Source organism: Chaetodon trifascialis, chromosome 16, assembly GCF_039877785.1.
Source record: "Chaetodon trifascialis isolate fChaTrf1 chromosome 16, fChaTrf1.hap1, whole genome shotgun sequence".
Classification (NCBI taxonomy): domain Eukaryota; kingdom Metazoa; phylum Chordata; class Actinopteri; order Chaetodontiformes; family Chaetodontidae; genus Chaetodon; species Chaetodon trifascialis.
Genome location: NC_092071.1, coordinates 19,255,268 through 19,276,313, shown reverse-complemented (window position 1 = coordinate 19,276,313; position 21,046 = coordinate 19,255,268). Strand labels below are relative to the sequence as shown.

Genomic DNA, 21,046 nt, shown 5'->3' with positions numbered 1-21,046 from the left:
CTTGATTGCAGTATCGATGCTTTCCTAAAACTTATTTTGTACGCCAACAAGCCATTTGTCAAAACATGCAGGGCTTGTGTCAAATACACAGAGAAGAGTATTCCAAACAGCAGAAAGCAAACAATACTTTGTGTTAAGTTCACCGACCCTGTGCAAATCAGTCCTCTAGGTTTCTGATGCTGCCCCCTGATGGTGGCTCAATATTCTGCAGTCAGGGCTCAGATGATGAGACTTACGAAATCAGTCATAGTGGAGAAAATCTAGTGCTGCTTAGATGTAGAGGAGCTGGGGATCCAATGGTGCATTTACTCAAGTACTGCTCTTAAGTTCAATTCTGACATACTTGTCTTTGAGTATTTTCACATTATACTATTCAATATTTCTACATTTCAAACATAGCCATTATACTTCTACAACACTACATCTATCTGACATCTGTAGCTATGTGTTACATTGCAGAGTCACACTTTCCATGCAAAAAATATCATCAGTTTGTTATATGTGATAAGCTACTGCCTAATTGGATCCACCTGGACTGCAACATTAACTACAATATTACATTGAGTTAATGCATCAATAATAATTAAAGCCAGTAATACACACACACACACACACACACACACACACACACACACACACACACACACACACACAGAGAGAGAGAGAGAGAGAGAGAGAGAGAGAGAGAGAGTCTGATGTATAATATATGATAGGTCACTTGCATTAAGAGTACTTTTATTTTTTACTTCATTTTGTCGATAACATCTCTGTACTTTTACTTAAGCATAACTAAGATGCAGGCCCTCTACTTGTTATGGAGTTCAGAAAGTGTTCATACTTCTATCCCTGGCATCCAGGGGCCTCCACAGGTTGTTATTTCTTCTGTTGCTAAATGAGGAATAATTTAAAGTTATTGTGATCTCGTGCACAGAGAATCATTCCAAATAGGGAAAAGAATTCGGACATTATTGAGCAGATGTTTCGCACTCAATAGTGTCACTGAAGCTGGCCCTTATATCCACTGTTGGTTTATGGCCTCTTTGTTTACTTGGGGATCAATGACATAAGGTTGACGAAATGCCCTGGGAGAGTCTGTACAATATACATCTGAATTGTTTTCGTCACTTTCTGTATCAGCTCTAATGAAGAATATCAGTGGGAAACGGCCTGGATGTCATCGTTTAACTGTCACCCGCTGGTCACGCTGTGCTATGCAACTTCCTCATATTTTGCAGCTTTGACAGATTTCAACGGACGCCCGCCCCATCTTGGAAGATAAACAGACAATACAACCAATAGTAACACGATTTTTCCGTTTGAGGCACCGCCTTTACATGACATACGTGATTTTAAGCCAATCAACAGCCTAGGTGTCGCGCCTCCCAACCGGAGACGGATTTCCGAACCAAGTGTAGCAAAATAGCCTGTACTTTGTTTACGTCCCGTTGGTTAGCTGACAGCTGTTGTAGCACTTCACCCACAAAAGGAACCGTGTCTGCATGAGTCTGGTGGTTGCCTGGAGCTTCGTAAACTTTAAGCAGAGTGTCCTGGATGTCGTGGATGGGATGTTTTGTTGAATGAGGGGGACCCGCTAGATGCCGACAGGAGGATGAACTCCATCACCGGTCGGGTTCTCGCCATCCCCGCCGCCTCTGTCAACTCTGGAGCTTCATCATCCCGAGCCTTGCATGTAGAGCTCACATCCCAGCAGGTAAATGCACAGCCTCTGAGCTCGTGTTAAGACGAACTGCTTTCAGATGAACTCAGAAAAACTTCGCCTCAGTCTGTTATGTACTAGTTTTCAACGCCTGTTACAACTGCTGCCTGGAGAAACACGACAGGCCTGTCAGGCTAGCTGCTTAGCTAGCAACTGTTAGCTTGCAGTTAGCTAGCTCACTGGACATTAGCTAATGGAAATGGACTGACACCCCAGACACACTAAAACCAGCTAGGCTGGTGTTAGACGTTTTTAAGACCAACCATTTCAGTATGTTTCCCGTTTTGAGCGTATATATCATTCTGCGTGTATTTCTGTATGAAGCTAGTATGCTACTGCTAGTAGTAACTTAACGTTTTGTCGGCACTCAGGTGACAGCTCAGTTCAGGGGAAACATAGCATATGGCATTACTGTGCTGTTAAATTGTTTCATGCAGTTTTTTTTATTGCCGTTTGGAAAGTATCTAGACTATGAACAACTTTTATTTACGCACAGTTAAGCCGGGGGACTCTTTGGAAGCACTGTAAACTCATCTTCTTCCATTCATTCATTCGTTTGGAAACGACATGTGAAAGTTGACGGTTGACAGTTCATTCGTTTGGACTAACGTTACCGACCTTAGACTGTGACATCGATCCATCAAAGTCCCACACACACTAGATGTTAATCCCAGTGAGAAACAGGCTATCCACGTTATTGATTATTTTTATCAGGCTGAGAATCACATGCAGCTTTATGAGCCAGCATCTGATCTGCTCACAGAAACATCTATATGCAATCGGAGTTTCTTGGACTTGTTTCTCACATCAGATCACCTCAGTCCACATCAAGTATCTACAGTAGACAACACTTTGCAGTGTGTTGCTCCACATTCACAGCAAAGATGTGGAAATAAGTTTACTTACGCAAACTGAAACTGTGAGTGCAACTTATCTCACATTCATGATTAATATGTCTTGTCAAGCAGCAGCATGTTCTGATCAAGCTGTCCTGCTGGGTCTTGCATATATTTGGAGTTCAAATATAAGTGTTGCTGACACAGCATGAAGTTCAGCTTTGCATCGGATTGGCCTTCTCTGCTCTGTATGTCTTGCTCCATACAATAAGGCATACTAAGCTTGTACATGGGGAGAACAAGATACTTTATATTGGGCCTACAACTGAATTTGTTCTAACTCTTTGATGCTGCTCTTTGACATGGTGTATGTTGTGTGGTCACATGCTTAAAGCATTAACTGAGGAAACAACCTTGCTATGATAACATTCCAACCTCACTTGCTTGCTCACTAGTTGCTTGATACCATGCACTTTAGCATGTAGCATATTAACTCTTTATTAGTTATTATAAAGCACCTATTAATGCCTGTTCTGCATGACAATATTCTACAACTACTAGGCCATTAACATAAGAGTTTTCACTCAATAACCTCCTAATTACTGCTGGTTGATAGTAGGTAAGGAAGTTGTTGTACATGAGTGCCGATCTTATTAGCCTAACCTTAACCCTAACTCTTAACCTAACCCCCAGAATACAGCATTAATGTGCTTTATAATGACTGAAAAAGATCCAGTATGCTACTAATATGCATGCTAATAAGAAACTAGTTGGTGAATATATGCGCCTTAATATAAAGTGTTACCTCGCAATGTAATGGCTCGGCAGCAGACATTTTCAAGACAGAGATCTAAAACTAAAACTGGGTAAGCAGAAAACATGTCCCTGTAGTTTGGGTGCACTAAAATTCATCAGCATTGTTACCTTTAGCTCTTCTCTTACATCATTAATCTGTGATCACATGAATATGATGAGGGCGTAAGGGTGTGTGACCAGTGCACTTTGTATTACTGGTTGCATGCTCATGCTCCATGATAATACATTGTCCCAGCGACATTGTTCTGCTGGCCCGCTGGCTCGCAGTTCCAAAAGAGAGATTGAGAGCTAAACTCACGAGAGATGATTAATGTGGAAGGTTTTACTGAATGCTTGTAGCCTTTCGGAAACATAAACCTAGTATGAAAACTGTTAATTGTTCATTAATACAAGTTGAAGCCAAACTTTTAAAAATGCAGCACTACAAATACCCAATGCAAAACAAAATGCAGCACTCACACTGTGCATTGAAAGTGCTTGCTCTGGTGTGGAATTGTGTTATATAAAAACTAAATATCACTGCCTTGCTGACCCAATGCTTCGACTGGGGCTGAGCAATCAATTGAAATCGCATCACAATCACTTGCCACAACATACCATCATTAATGAAGCTCTGTGGTGCTACAGAGATACCCAGTCACAAGTGTTGGCTTGAGCTCGACCAGATTCACTCATCTCAACCTCAGGAAAGACAATTTCCTGCTATGGAGAAATTATAATATAAAAACATGATATGTAGAGATTCATCTTTTGAATGCGTAAAAGTATTTTTAGATATTAAAATGTCTACTTGCGTGTAAAGTTTAATTTACAGTTGCTTGTGCAAAGTTGTCTGTTATTTTTTATTCCCAAACGATACATTAATGACCTAACTGATGGTATGTGGTAAATGTGGTTTTAAATATTGAATAGAATGGTCACAATTATTCGGCAAGATAGCCATGATTGGATACCCTCAGCTCTCCATAATAATGGAGGGACTAGGCAACCAAATAATTACAAAAAGATGGTATTGTCATAGAATATATTTTTCTGTGGTTTTCTGTCAATGTATATATAACCCCAAAGACCATGTAGAATTATGTTCTTTTTTATGATGTGTTTGGCTAAGGCAGTCATGACATTGTGACACCCAGAGTTGCAAAAAGCTTGCCAGGTCAGTCAGTACGTGTACTGTTTGCTCATGTTATATTTTACCCAATCCAGATACTCTTCTTTGAGCCTCCAGCTGTTGGAGGCTTGTCTGTGTACATAAATGAAGTCTATGCAGGCTGATAGGAATATCTACTACTCTCTCTACTTTCAGTTGCCAGTTTATTATGCACAGGTAGCTGAAACAATGCTATATCAATGGGGGTAGACTAAATAATAGAAATAGCTACCAGCAGCACCATAAACTGCAGCCTGTAGACTACAGACCATGAAGACCAAGAACACCTTTCTAAAAGGCTTTCAACAAAAACTGAATGTTATAACCTTCATGAATGCATGATTTGGTAAACTTGATCAGTTTTGGTTGGTTTGTTCTGTCCTGTTTCTCAAGAAATGGAATGACTTTATGTTCAAATTACAGATGATCAACAGAATGCTCGTGACCTACTAATCACTTTGTCGCATACCGCCATCAGACTTTTTTGGTTATATTACAACACGCAATCTTAACTTTGATTTTTGTCTGAGCTCATAGGCTATTCATCATTTCTCTCTGCCTGTGGTCCACGTTATCCCATTCTGAAATGTGCGCTGACATTTTTAAGGGGGAGTTAAAAGTCCCTTACAGAACAATCAGTGTTTTTGTTTCTGAGGCTCTTAATCTTGTAGGGAATCCCATGACTTAGATTTAGTCTCGGTGTGGCTGCAGGAGAGAGGCCTGCCCTGCTGGTCGAGAGCGAGGTTGTGCTGTAGTGACGTGTTTGCCTGAGGTGGGAACTTACCCAATGGCACGTCTGTGCCTCTTGTGTTTCCAAACCCCGGCCTTTTCAGGCATCATTTATTTTACATCAAGATATTAGATTTTTACTGAGGTTGGCACCAGATTCTGAGAGGGAGATTTTTTTGAATCAGATCTTTGAATTAATATTCAAACCATGCAGATGTATTGCAGATGTTTATAAATGATGGCTTTTCTGTAGTCGGCTTATTGTTATTTGAAGATTCTTTGATAAATCATTGTAGAACTAAAAATGTTGACATATCTCATGTGACTAATGCCTGACCATGCCTGATGAGTTAACTGGGGGCTTAAATCTACCATGAAGGTTTGTCATGCCTCTATTATTTGAACTGCTGACATCTAGCAGGCTGTTGCCTCTGTGCCTGAGAAACAACTGTTATTTTAGGCTGTTTGTATATACAACCCCGACTCCAAAAAAAGTTGTGACGCTCTGTAAAACATAAATAAAAACAGAATGCAGTCATTCACAAACAAACTGTGTTTACAGACAGCGGTTTTCCAAAGTGTTCCTGAGTCCATGTAGTAGTATCCTTTATCCAGTCATGTGTTCACAAAGTATTGAAGCTCGCTCCATCCTTGCTTGTGAATGACTGAGCCTTTCCAGGATGCCCCTTTCATACCCAATCATGACACTATCTCCTGTTACCAATCAACCTGTTTACCTGTGGAATGTTCCAAACAGGTGTTTTTGGAGCATTCCACATCTTTCCCAGTCTTTAATTGCTCCTGTCCCAGCTTGTTTAAAACGTGTTGCTGCATCAAATTGTCATTACGATACTTAAATGGTCTCTAAATGAATCCCTTTTCAACTGTCCAGGGTCACAGTGAGCATTCAGTGTCTTCAGAACTGCCTACATAGTATGTGCCATGGCAGCCACCATCACATGATCAGGATGAAACTGAATACAGCTCTGAGGTCTGTTTTTTGTTCTCAGTGTATCCTTACTTGCTCTCCATGTCTTTCTGTTCTTTCCTCTGCTAAACAGAGACGATTGCGTCATCTCCGGAGCATCGCAGCTAGAAACATTGTCAACAAGAATGGTTCCCCACTGCTCGACACTTACTTCACCCTCCACCTCTGTATAGGAGGCCGTATATCTAGAGGTCAGTGTTAACACCCACACACACCTTCCACCTTGTCACTCCCGAGGGCTGACAGGGGGTAACACTTTTTGGCCTGCTTTCTACAATCTTACAAGTAGCACATGTAATCTTTTCTTATGCACATTATATTTCTATGTGCCATGCTGGATCTAACCCAGTTGGTTGTGTATGAGTGGTGCACCCTCTTTTAATCAGCATTCTTTGATTCTTTTTCAGATTTTTACAAGAGTGAAGTCATCCGAGACTCACTGGTGAGTATACTTACTTAAACATTCAAACTCCTCGTGTCTGCCTCTTGTCAAAGGTTCAGGATGTCATTGTTACCTGAGGACTGCTGTTGCACCGTGTGTTAGTACAGTGGTCATCATGTGCAGTACGATAATGAAGAAAGAAGAAGAAGAAGAAGTCAACTTTATTTATCACAGCATACAGTGTTACAGGGAGGGAACTGTCCACACCATGCAAGTGAAATTATTTTCTCCGCATTTACCCCATCCTGAAATGTCGTTCTTCCACGGCAGACCAGGAGCAGTGGGCTGCCAGCCGACAGCAGTGCCCGGGGATCAGTTCCCTGTTGTCACCATTGGTCAGGTGCTGATCTTCTTGCATGTTTTTAGTGGGGGTACATTTTATGGAGGATACCCCAGGTGAACACGGGGAGAACATGCAAACTCCACACAGAAAGGCCCCTTCCCTTGAGCAGCAGGCACTGAAGGCGTGGTGGAGGATACGTCTCCAGCACCCACAACGGGAATCAAACCGGGACCCTCTAGCTGTGAGGCGACAGTGTTACCACTTGTCCACCGTGCCACCAAAGGAAGACAATTATCCTGTATGTTACTAATGATATCTGCCAGTCACACGCTTAGCCACCTCTGGACTTGTTTCACTATAACCTTTCTTACACTGGTTTTCAAACAAAGATACAGTGACGCGCTAACGGTATGTGCTTTTCCCTTATGCCAGTTTCTCTCTAGGTCTGTAAGTTTCAGTCAGTCGTGTAAATGACCCAGCTGTATGTATAATACAGATGCATCTCTGCACGAAGCTATAGAAGCAGCCAACGATAGCAAGCCATTACTGGTGGGCTCGCTGCCGAGCCATGAGCTGACCTAAGCGGCTTTCCAGGCGTACTGTTCAGAACCCTGAGCAGACACTCTCCATAATGCACCTCAGGAGTCATGACTCCTGTCATCTCTCAGCCCAACTTCCTCCTCTTGAATTTAACATTGTTGCTGACATTTGTTCTCGAGTATTCTTTCTTCTTCCTGTCATCATTTGTCTAGGGAAACGCTTCCTGTTGGTCTTCCTGTTTTCCTTCTCTCTGCTGTGCCCCTGTGCTGCTTCCGCTGCTGGCTCTCACTAGTTCTGTTTTCTAACCCCCCCGCCCCCGCGGATTGTACTTCTGCTTCTGCTTTTCCTGCCTGTCCTTGAAAGTGACCCAACGAGCAAGAGATTTTCTCTCTGACAGAGGGAAATGGGACATAATTGAATGATCTAAATGGCTAGAGTGCTTTGTAGAACCAGTACTCAGTGCTGTCAGTCTGGAAATTCAAGGACAGCGAACAAACTTCAAGCTTTAAGGTTAATGTAGAACAGGATGATCCAATTACTTTACAGTGGACAGGGTTCACATTATGACATTGAATTTGACGGGGGTACCACACAGACTCAAACTCTTCAGTGTGCACATAAAAAAGATGAGTACTTGTATTGTCATTACTTGTTTGACATAAACAGTAGTTTGTTGGATTATCACTAATTTGAATAGATAATTGATTGTGTTGATCAGCTGTTATGTCATTATATGTTATTGTATCTTCACATGTACTTTACATATGCTTATTGTGTGTTCGTCAGAATCCTACTTGGCGGAGCCTGGACTTTGGCATGCTGCCGGACCTTCTGGACACCTCAGTGTCTTGCTTCGTGGTGAGGATCTGGGGAGGACAGGAGGAACAGTTCCAGCTCCTTATTGAATGGAAGGTCAATCTGGATGGCCTCAGATACACAGGACAGCAGGTCAGTAACCACACACATGAAATGATAACAGCAAACTTTATTTGTATAACAGACATCCCAGTGTGGTCAGAACTGTGCTCAGGCTACATAGGGAGATATAAATAGTGAGAGCAAAACACTTTTATACTATCCATTTCTCATCAAAAACAAGGCTGACATGTTGCACATTCAGTGATCTGCACACTTCTCAATAAGGGTTGAAACTTGTGAGAACTGTGAGGATTGAACATGCAAATTTTGTTTTATAAAAAGAGCCCAAGTAATTGTGAAATACTGCACATTAACTCAGTGTTATTGCCGTTCTTAAACAGTGAGACTATTTCCAAAGCTCATAAACAGATAGCCCAGTCTCATTCACATACACATGCCCGCTGTCCTTTGTTCTCTTGGTCTCAGTCCCTACAATGAGCCTCTACTGCCTCGCTTTGTCCACAGATTCGGTCCAGGAATCCAAATGAGATCATATTTGGATTGAATGATGGCTACTATGCAGCTGACTTTGATCATAAGGTACAGCCTTTTGTCCATTTTCCAGAGCTTCTACATCATAATGGAATACCCAGTCCTAATCACATTAGCTTTATTTGGATACTGTTTGGCTTCTGCACTGAAACACTGACATGTGGCTGTTGCAGGATCAGTCGGAGCGGAAGAAAAACAGCCTGCTTCAGGTTGACCAGAGTTCAGTCAGGAACTCCTACAGTGTTTTCTCTTTGCTCAGGTAAGATTCATGCTACGTAGCAGTATTACATCATATTATCATATCATTAGTATGCATCAAAGTTATTGTATCATAACAGTGCAGCAACCTAAATGCTTTTCCTCTGTGGTATTTTCTGTCATGTTTAGTGGATTTGGAAGTACTTAAGATTGTTTTACAGTATATTTGAAATTTATTTTAACTAGTATTTCTTCAAATAAATCTTCCATTTACTTTTTAATTGGTCATATGATTAGACCTTCTGCTATCATGGTTGTTGCATATTTGTCTTGGGCATTTGTATTCCAGCAGATGGTGCCACAGGAAAACCAACATTTTGACTCATTGTCACAGAAGCCCTGCTGGCCTTGCTATAAAGTCACAACTTGTAATCCACACTGTATTTCTGGGACATGATGGGGCAGATATATGAAACAGTTCAAGCAGTCTATCCCAATGAAGACGCCTTATTTTTATACCATTGTCAGATTTAGTATTGGAATTCAAGTCCTGATGATGTTGACTGTGAAAATGGTTGCAATTCAACTTTAGACCACAAGAAGGAGACAGAGATTTGCTGAGTAAGTTGCTTTTTAGAAGGGGAACCCTGGTACAGTAATTAAGAGCCTGGGGCGACATGAGGCTTTCCTGGCGTCTGTTGACAAACAGGGTTGTTTTTTCACTTTTATGTTTAAATGTGGTAGGATGTAAACACCACTTTCAGCATCACCAGGGCTTCCCCTGAGGGAAGCCCGTTGTTAACCAAAGCCTGATCACTTAACAATATAATTACATCCAGTTTTAACCAAATAAATGTATATCTGGAAGGTTAAAGTTAGACACTTTCAAAATAAGATAAGGATCCTGTCATTATGAGCATTATGAAGGCTTCCACCAACATTTTCCGACTATAACAATTAAATAGGGGGACATAAATGCGTCACAGGCCTTTGCTGTGTCAAAAAACGGAGTTATGCCAAAGTTGGCTGAACTTTAACAGCACTCCCTCATCAAGAAGTGGTCATGGTTTATGTTTATATGAGAGGATACATCGCCTCCCAGCAGCTCGCTGGAGAAAAAGCCCAGTTTGAATCATAACTTTTATGACCTCTGCTCTTGCTTCTTCTATTATTGCAGCTTTCTTCCACATCCTCTTCTTCTATCCACATCCAGTGGGACTTTGCAGAGTTTAACACAGTTACATTGATCCCCTCTTCCCACACACTGCTCTGCCTGCAGCTCCTCACCCCTGTCAGAGTTTTTCCTTGGCTCAGTGCACTCATACGCACATGGTTTATGATTATGTACTGTAGAATGATTCATCAGATACTGTACACTCCAGCAGGGATTATCCTCCCACCCCCCCATGGTACGTAACCATATATACCACTCAGTTTCTGACCTGCAGAGTTCTGCCTATTTCAAAGTGCATTAACTTTCTGAGGCATTCAGGTGGAGTGCTGCTTGGGGAACAGTGCTTTGTGTTGAAATCTCTGCTTTTGTTATTGGCTCCCTTACGTGGTTGCATGTGTTCATAAATGATAAATAGTGTCCACATTTATGCCGCTGGCACCATACGTTGACTTTTTCATCATATAGTGGAGTGAAAAATAGTTTTCTCCTTTAGTCACCTGTGCCTCTTCCAGAGATTTTGGAGTAAATATCTTTTTTTCTCCAGGAATAGTGATGTGTCTTCACAGTGGACACCCACAGTGTCATATGTTCTCTCACCCAGCTCTCTCCCAGTCTGCCTTGGCCCAGTGCAGTGCTTTAATGGAAATGGATGAGAGCTGCTTTGCTAAGAATGCACTGGTCTTGATTAATGACAGTAATTTTTCAGCAGATTCACAGTCTGCTTTTCAAGCCTGACTCAAGCTGACAACACCCATCCTCTGTATGAGTAGCATAGTGATGCGGGCTAGCAAACACAACACGTCTCAGATGGAGAGATGAAGAGGAAGAGTACAGATCATCAATCAGCAAAGTCTTTCCTCTTTCAAAGAGTTTTCCAGGCTGAGATAGAGGCTTAGCCACATCCTATGTAGAGCTGGGCCCCTGTCTGAGTAGAAAGAAAGCCAAGAGGACAGTGATGAAGATGAACCAGCTGTTAAACAAAGTTGTTTTTCTTCCTTTTGTAGACACTATTAATAGAGGTTTGCGCATTTGTCAGCATCTCAAATCTGCTCGTCTTTGTTACCAGAGAAAGATTTGATGTGCGAGCAGTAAGGGAGGGAGGCAGGGGCCATATTTTATGGCCTCGTGTGTTCTTGAATGTCACATTCAAGTGCTGTGTAAGAGGAAGTACTTGAGTGGCCCCTCAGTTCTTACTCACAGCTCTATGAAAGCAAAGAGTTATGCACATATTTTAGATGTTCATGCTTTTTAATGACAACAAAACAAAACCACTGTTGATGCTGAATGTTGACATTTCAGGTACATTGTAACAGTGTTCCATGTGACAGATAGTAAACATCATTCTTGGGCCACAACTTATACAATCCAGACTGAGCCTGACAGATTGAGCCTGTCTCAAACTGAACCTCACTTTTCCTCATGATCACAGGCATGCTTGTGTTTCCGGGTTTTGCTTTTGTATGTTCCTCTGTGAAGTATGCATTTATGTACAGTATATGTGAACATATGCAGTTCACAGTGGTGGTGAAGCTCTGTGGGGGGTCTTTCATGCCCCAGAGACTGTTGAGGTGATAATGCTTTCCTGCAGGCAGCCCCTGAGGTCTGCTCACCTGCTGGCTGGACGCTGCAGCCGCAGCTCTCAGCCACTGGACATTGTTCTGTTCCTGCATTCACCAGGCAGCTGGATCTGAGTCTATAGCTGACCTTCAGGTCTCAACCAGCAGAAACCAGACAAAAGAAACAAGCTGACTGCCTGAGCTTTAAATCACCGTGGAGTTATAGATGTGGATACTCTTGTTTTCTTTTCACACCTCTGGAGTGCACTGGTGTGGCAGAATTGAAACATACTCTGGCAGTGGGCCAACAACATATTTTTTCAATTAGATTACATTCTCTCAAGGCTAAGACCTCAGCCATGCATTTTGTCCAGCATTTCATCCCTCCGTTCTCACTACATGCTGAATTCTTTCCTGTTCTCTTAATTTTTCCCTCACTGTGCTGCTGTTGTTATCTCAGCTTGTTGATATAGGATTCATTCCTCTCACCTCTAAAATTATACCCCAACTTAAAACTGCTAAGCCTTAGCCTGCCTTGTGTCTTGTGTTTTCTGGCTTCTCAAACAAAAAACAGTGTGCTGTGACTAATGGAACTTTATATATGAGGTTTTTGTACATAAAACACTTCTTTGTAGCTAAGCCTTTTCATTGTTTATGTGGCTTACTACACCAGCAGCTTAAGTAACCATGACTAGCAGGTTGAGATTTTTAAGCGTAAGACAAGGCCAAGGAACTTACATGCGTGACTGGGGATCCAAATTTCTTTAATTACATACAGAGTGCATGACCCCTTTTTGACCCTTTTGAAATATTTTTCCTCAGGATCTCTTTGGCTTCCCTGAATCTCTGTTGTAGCTGTCATGTAAACATGGCTTTTAGCAACTCAGAACCCAACAAAAAAGCCATCAGCCTGGAGGAGTAGAAGAGTACATGCAGGCAAAGAAACTCCAGTAATCTTATCTTCCATTCCATGTAGATGGAGACAATCATGTTGAAGTAAGGTGACCAGCGAGTGGTTAAATGTGTTGACATTCTTTGGCAATGAGATACAGTTTAGAAGTATGTTTGTTGTAATTTTTCTACTGTGTTGCTGTGTGTTTTGTCCCTGGTGTGACAGCGGGACATTATCCTCAATTTGTAGTCCCAAAATGTCTCAGAGCTTATTTTGAGTGGCTTAATGAGCTGCCTTGTTCTCCCAGTGGTGTTGGGTTATGGTTGCTGGAAATGAATTCAGTACAGTCATTAGTCCTTGGGCTTGCGTCACATGCAGCTGCATTGGGTACACTTCAGTGTGATGAACAGCTGGAAGACTGGTCAGGCCACACAGTATTTAACATATTTCGAGCAGTGCCTAGGTAAGGGGAAGCAGCCGTTGTATGTGTCAATAATTCACTGGATTTGAATGACAGCAGGGCTCTCTGCAGTATTGCCTGTCTGGTTCGTATCGTATCTCTTGCCTGCACCTCTCACCCTTCCTTTCTCTGTTAAACACAAAAGGTTTTGTAGTTGAGTGAGAGTATTTCTTATGGTTTCATGTGACCAACCTCAGCTGTTGCTCAATTATATGAATTGGTATCTCATCATTCAAATCTCGTTGTTTAAGAAACAGCACTACATGAGGCCTTCTTCATGTTTCTCTGAGAAGAACAACAATGTTCTCCCTGGAGTCCTCTTCAGGTCTTTCTCTGGCTTATCTTTGTGAGCCAGTTGACACATCTGCATTCACTGATTCCTTCTCAGCTCTGATTGCAAAAATTGTGGATTCTGGGATTCCGAATCACAACACAGCATGTAAACCATGGTAAATATTTATTTCAAGATAATCAGAAAGGTAAATGAACAGAACTCAGGAGAACTCGGTCAGAAGGCCTGCCAGGTCTCCCTGCCCTCCAACTACAATGAAAGGACTTTCAGGAAGTGTGGAAGGTCATCAGCTCTGTCCATTTGTGTTTACTTGATTGTAAATCTTAACGTTTACCATTTTATTTTTGTGTTTTTGCTAAACTCAAAAGCCCCTATTTAAGATTTTCTACAAGATTTCCTCTGTTTATCAAAAAATCAGTACGTTTCAAAAGCACAAGTTTCATCTGACACCCCTGCAGGATCTAGTGCCACGGTCAAAGGAGAAAATGTTATTGTTTTTCTGATGTTTATCGCCATCAAGGGTTGAATGCACAGGCGCAGTCATAACTTCCTGCAAATCCCCTGTAGCAGAGTTGTAAGTTACCTCTCATGCCTTGGGAACGGAAAGTTGTCGTGGCTGGTGAGAAGGTGTTCTCTGGACAGTCGCCCAGTGATTAAACTGCCCAATGAAGGTGAATGTTGAAACCCCCCCCCGCCCCCTGCTGGTCCATAGGCTGTGATAGAGCCTGATGGGCAGGCGTAAGGCCAAGACTCAGGCAATGATAAGGGGGCAGACATGCGTGAAAAGGAGAGAGGAGATAACTGTTCTCACCTGGGGGAAAGGCCGTATCAGATGCTACCATCGCAATCACCTAAACAGATGAAGCTGTCAAAACAGATTTGCCCTGATGTTCCGAAGGACTATCTCCAACTGTTATCACTGTCACCTCAGACGGATTAAAAAATGGGGGCAGAAAGTATGAAATGATTTTGCTGTCGGACTCCGTCATAGACATGAATTTTTTGCGGGTTTTGTTGTCAGAAAGAGGTAATCGTACCTAGAGTGACTGCGAGTTTCATAACAAAAAAGCCCCGTAGGATTTGTAAAATGACCCCACCAATCTGGAGGCCTGTCAAAAAGAGCCCCTTGCGCTTAAATCCATTCAAAGCGAGGCAATTTCTTGAAGCCAGTGCATGCCTAAAGAAAACCCTATTCACATCACCCTTATGACCTACACCACAGGGTTAGGAGGCAAAGAAACGTGCTAACAAGAAGAACTAATTCCATCTTTCTCTGGGCCCCAGACAGTTGAGCCATCCAATATCCACCAAGAAGGAAAGGTAATCATTACTGTGCAGTCCATCTCTCATGGCATATGAATGGCATTGAGACATTTAGTGAGAAATGAATGATCTAACACCACTCTGACAGTATGATTGCTTATTGCAAGTTCCCCCTTTTGTCGGCCCTTTGTAATTCATTCCCAACATGTGGGATTGTTGTCTGTAGCTGGCTTTTTGGGGGTCCCTTGGGTTGCATTGAAGGGGGGGTTGTCTCTCTTTCTATGGACTCCGGACTTGAAGAAAGCATTCTTGGAAGTTAATTACCCCTGTGATAGATGGTCTAAATAATCCGCTGGCTTGTCATTTGTGCACTGATGTTACTGTTCCTGATTTCAGTGATGACAGTGACATGGGATTTGGAGTAAGGCATCCATCTTTGTGGTTTCAATTCATTAGTTGGCTTTTAAACAGTTTTCTTTGCTTTCTGGGATTGGTTCTGGTTCAGGTCTAGCACACAACATTTGACCTCATATTGTGGCTAGATTATTAGAAAATAATAGTGATTAAACTTTTGTTGTGCTATTTGTGGTTTGTGGTATTCAAGAATTTGATCAGTCTGGTCTAATGAACTGTAGACTTTTATTATTAGGAATGTTCTCAATATCGTTCTTGTCCTTTGTTTAATCTCAAAAGTCCACCTTTATGCTTTAGGAGAATCAGCAGTCATGGCTAGAACAATGAAGTTCAACCCAAGTAAATCAGAAAAAGAAACATGGAGGCATAACAAACACAATGCACAATGACTCTTCCACATGGGGACAATCAAAATTCACGCTGCTCTCCAAACAGTCACTGTAAACATCCAAGCTAAATGAAATGAATTGCTGGTGTAGTCATAGCAGTGACGCAGCCAGTCACTTTAGGGGCCTCTTGGAAGTACGGTTTCAACATGGGGTTGTTTTTGTGGTCCAGTGTGTGGTTATGAACAATGATCTGGATGATATCTTTGTGCTCTTCTCCTCTCGCAGACTTCACACAGCCCAGAGAGCCATCAAGCAGACCCAGGTGACAGTGCAGAAGATTGGGAAGGAGATCGAAGAAAAGCTGAGGACGACGGCGACCTGCACAGAGCGGGTGAGCACAGCACCCATCAGCAGCATTTTCCAACTCATCAGCAACCTTATCTTTAAATCAGCAGCAGTGTTTAGACAGCTTATTTGCTTATTTTGAGTAGTAGGCAGTGGTGTTTCATCAGCTTATGTTATTATAGAAATGCGTAAAAATGAGTTGAATTTCATGTTTTGAGAAAATATATAAAGATGAGAGTTGATGTTTTGAAGAACTGTTCATTAACACCAGAGAGCAGTAACTGCTGTGATCAGCAATTGGTTCCTTCTCTAGTAATAAACATCAGCAGATTGTACTGTGCTAAATACTTTATATTTGAATATTTTTTCACCCAAATCCTCAGATGTAATTGTAATCTGAGATGTAATGATACTCTTTGGGCAGCTATTGCATCTTTTTGTTTTGATGGCTCTAGTGAGAAGTGAAGAGGCAATATCCCACCTGCCTCAGTGATAATGCTTTGACCACAATCCACTGTTTGTGTTTCCACCTCCTGTCATATCCTCGACTAGGATTCACAGCAAAACCAAGAAAGCATATTTAACATTTTTGGAATTGGCAGCCACACAGCTGTGAAAACTGGGCACTGATCCCAGGTTTGACATTGTGTTTATTGTAAACATTCACTTCAAAAGCCCCGAGGCAGTGACACTGTGGTGTTTTTATTCTCCAGGTAGACTTGCCTTTTGAAAAAGCCTTTTTCTGGTCACAGGATCACATACCTCGCATGCCGAAATTCATTTTGGGTAGTTGAGGATATTTCTGTGTCCACCCATTGTTTCAGATCTGCAGGTGTGTGTGTGTGTGTGTGTGTGTGTGTGTGTGTGTGTGTGTGTGTGTGTGTGTGTGTGTGTGTGTGTGTGTGTGTGTGTGTGTGTGTGTGTGTGTGTGTGTGTGTGTGTGTGTGTGTGTGTGTGTGTGTGTGTGTGTGTGTGTGTGTGTGTGTGTGTGTGTGTGTGTGTATACCAGGTACCAAATTTAAAGGTTTTGAGTGTCTCTTCAGACCACTGTTACAGCTGTTGCTTTCCATCATGTTCTCCATTGGCTTTGGATATAGCTCATTTTTTTCTTTCCTTCCCCGGACCTTCACCCTCGCCATTTAAGTAGCTCCACTATAGCCTTCTCAAGCCTTCCCACAAAAACATTGAGGCTCCATTCTTTTGCCACAAAGGATCCCTTTCAAAAACTTGCCTCTGATATTTCCCCCTCAGTGAAACATTCCTTAAAAGCCTTTTCAGAGCTCACATCAGCTAATAAATCACATAATCCTCGTCCTCTACCTTTCTGTAAAACCCGGCAACTTGTAGTGAGTGGAGCATTGTGTGGCTCTTCTAAGGGTTTCCCTCTTTGCCTTTGGAGAGCTCTGTACTATCCTTCTGTGCACGTCATAGTGAGTATGGATCAAAGGGGGACAGAGTGGAGGCCACCAACCTCAGCGCATGGCCCTTTCACCCTCTCACCCACACCCTGCCATTAATCTGCTGCTGCCCCCCACGCCTGCTGCTTATTTACTCAGCTGACCCACTGCTGTTTGATGTTCAGAGGGAGTCAGACAGGCCCTGGTGATGGGTTACAGTCTCTCTCTCTCTCTCTCTCTCTCTCTCTCTCTCTCTCTCTCTCTCTCTCTCTCTCTCTCTCTCTCTCTCTCTCTCTCTCTCTCTCTCTCTCTCACACACACACACACATACATGCACTGACATGGCTGTGACCCACTTGTCAACTATGCCGCTCAGTGAAAGTGTAGGAGTCTCATGGTTCGTGCCAAAGCCAGTGGTGGTTAACATGCAAGCATCAGGGTGCGACACATTGGAGAGATGGAGGCTCTATCAGTCTTCTCTCTGCCACTGATACCCCTCTGTTTTTGCCACAAAGCCCTCAGAAATCTTCAAGAAGAAGCATATCTGTGTTTCCTCTGATCCAGGCCACGATCACTATCTAAGTGTGTGTGTGAGTGTGTGAGATGCCACAGTTCTTGCAAACTACAGGATGAATAACAAGGCCGATTCTCTGTTATCCTGCCAACAAGCTCACTCCCTCCCAACTCTCCTGGAGACGCAACAGAGAATGATATGCGTTCATTCTCTGCTGCGTCTCCATGATTTTCTCTTCCAACTCATATTACATGTACATTTCTTACTCATCATCCACATAGACCCCAAAACATTGCCTCTTAAATCTTTCTTTGCACGTTTTGAAGTTGCCCAATGTATCATTATTCATTGTATGTTTCTCTTCAGTCCAATCCCTCTCCTTCATCTACTGTATACCACCTCCACATCCATCAGTCCACGAATCCCTCGTGCTGTTCCTCATTAGATGGTTGGCCCAGTGCAGGCTCCCCCCTCCACCAGATAGAGATATGAAGCCTGATGAAGGGACACCACATTGAGGGCAACATGTTGACTAATGGCCTGCACCTTGATGCTGCTTCTGGTCAGGGTGCATGTGGCGAGAGAGACGCCAGTTGAGAGTTGTGGGTGCAGAGGCAAAGACGGGCACTCATCTGGAGTTGATGGGTTTTATTAAGGTCTCTCTGTTTTGATAAAAGAAACAGCAGCAACTGGTTGGAACATATTATCCCTTACACCTGGAAGAACACACACCTTTTTATACAGCAGAAATTGCCATATGAGGAAATGCACAGGTGTGATTAATAACAATGATTATGGAGTTATTTAATTTAAGTTTACAAGTAAGCGATTCTAATGAACAAGGCTGTTTAATAGGCATTTTTCACAGCAGACATTTTGACTTGTTACAGTAGGAAAAGCACAGGTGTTATTAATAACATTAGCTATGGCGCTGTTGTATTTAAGTATCCCATTAAGTCATGTCAGTGAGCCAGCATACACAATACCAGGATCCTGAAACTGAAGCAGCTAAATGGAATTCAGCTCCCATTGAATGTATTCATTACTGCTGTCTGCTTTTCTGGGTATGACATTTGAAAATGTCTGCTGTCGATAAAAGAATGAATACAAAATAAAAAGACAGAATACCAAATTACAACAGACGAGTCTGACGTGTGTTGAGGTGTGACTGGATATTTTGTAGCAGCCTGGTGTCATTAGCCGGCAGCTTAATGAAGGTAAGCGCAGTGGACAGCTGCACATAATGACACTGTGTTCTGGCATGGCATTTCTCAAATTAGGGGCTGCAGAGTATTGATATGTGTGTCCTGCTGCCTTCACATGGCTGTTAGGATTTAATGAACTGAAGAAGGTTGACATGCAGTGTGAGTCAGATATGATAACAGATACAGTGAGAATCACTCAAATTATAGATTAGATAAATGCAAACTACAATTTAAATGCATCTACTGGTTTGAGAGTGTTTAAATAATATGGTTTATTATGTTTATAATATTTTAAGCTGCTATCCCTCATTTCTGTGCATGTAAGAGTAAGAGCAAGTAGAAAGGTCTTTGTAAAGGATAATAAACAGTAGAAATTGCTGTGGCCACACATTAAATATTTTCCTTCATCTTCTTTGTTTTCTCTCCATATGATTTTCCTCTGTACGCTCTGCACAGAAGAAAGAGCGGGAGTGCATGCAGCTGCGCATTGCTGTGCTGCGGAGTGAACTACAGCGGCAGAGAAAGGCACTTGGCAGGGAGATAGACCTGCGGCAGAAGGAGAGGTCACAGCTTCAGAAGAAAGGTAAAGGACATGGGTGCACATACATCTAGGGTTGAGTATTGTTTGAATCTACTTATCAGTTCTAGTTCACATTGTTTTGTGTACACTTGCCTGTAGGTAAGCGCCCTTTGTTCATAAACTTAATTCTCCTATATGATTTGCGCTACTTAAACCCTCGTTCCTGTGTTTTTTTTATTTTGTTGATAGTATCAATGATCAGTAACTGTTTCCACACTTACTTTTGTAGCTTCACTGTCGTTATGTTTATATTCGACACAAATCGCAGAACTACATCCCCACAGATTAGCTCAAATAAATACAAAAAGTAACTCTTATAATACGTCCATGGGCTAATTACACACGCCAGTGTTTCCTGAGCTATTCACGGAGCACACACACTGCTTTTCACTGGTCGACAGTCTCAACACACTGTAGTTTCTACAGCATTATAACTTGCAGACTCAATTTATCACTAAAATCTCTTGTCACTACATTTGTCTGCTAGTCGCTGCTGCTCTCTCACCTTCCTTGCATGTTCCTGCCTCACAGCCAATCACAATACTGGAAAAATAATTATTTTTAAACCTGAGGCCTAGTTTTACTCGTTTTCTTTAAATGTAAATGGGACCAGGTTTGAAAATACCGTAATTACCCAGTAATTGTTTTGTTCATCTTTTGCAGACAATATGATGATGGGCTATTAATTGTTCAATAGATTAATTTACACAGAAAATAATCAGTTGTTTCAGGCCCACAAATGTAATATTGCTGCCTTGGGTGACACTCACCTACAAATAAGTTAGTCAACTATGTGAACACTGTATGCATATAAGAGCACATATAGATGTATTTATTCAATGTTCTGTATCAGTGTTTTTTCCCCACATAATCACCGTTAGAGGTAATGTGAACACACTCTTGGTAGTAGCAATGAAGGGCACAAAGTAACACATGAGATGATTAGTCAGTCCTGCTACAACTTGGTGTGCATGACTGAAATCCAGCTTGTGTAAGTAGACTTAATAGAATTGGTAAAAACACATTCAGCAAATTCCACCAAATCCCCAATCTGTCCATGATTAAAAACAAGGCTGTGTTGCTGCTACTAAATGTAAGGAGAATAGAGAATGTTGTTACGGTGCAGTTTGACCATGATTTTGTCTATATTACAGAAGCTACAGGCCTCATTGGGATATTTTTCACGTTTTAGTCAGAATGATACAGTAAATCCCTTTCAGCATGGCTTATTCAAATTCTCAGATTCTTCAAATTCTTTGATTATTCCTGTTGGCTAATTTTTTCCCCCCATTTTTCCATGTTATTGTGTTACCAGTTACAGAAAAGGCAGTTTCAATGCACTGCTGATAATTTGTTACTGCACACAACAAACTGTAAATTCAGTTATTGAAATATTATTCACAACATTTCTTAAATTTGCTAGATTTACTAAATGATTTACTAAATGATTTGCATACATTTACATACAGGAGATTCCAATTTTAAATTTACTAGAAAACAGTCAAGGTTTATTGTT

General features: G+C 41.8%; 1 protein-coding gene across 2 annotated transcripts in view; it reads left to right on the top strand.

Annotated features, from left to right (window-relative positions):
• The first annotated feature begins 1,394 nt into the window (after positions 1–1,394).
• uvrag (UV radiation resistance associated gene) overlaps positions 1,395–21,046 on the top strand; it is an 84,023-nt gene continuing 64,371 nt past the window's right edge. For both annotated transcript variants that reach the window (XM_070982447.1, XM_070982448.1), the window contains exons 1-8: positions 1,395–1,711; positions 6,310–6,427; positions 6,644–6,678; positions 8,288–8,449; positions 8,885–8,959; positions 9,085–9,170; positions 15,775–15,880; positions 19,407–19,533. In XM_070982447.1, the coding sequence (XP_070838548.1) occupies positions 1,610–1,711; positions 6,310–6,427; positions 6,644–6,678; positions 8,288–8,449; positions 8,885–8,959; positions 9,085–9,170; positions 15,775–15,880; positions 19,407–19,533 (811 nt within the window). In that variant the 5' untranslated portion in view covers positions 1,395–1,609. The remainder of the gene's footprint in view (positions 1,712–6,309; positions 6,428–6,643; positions 6,679–8,287; positions 8,450–8,884; positions 8,960–9,084; positions 9,171–15,774; positions 15,881–19,406; positions 19,534–21,046) is intronic.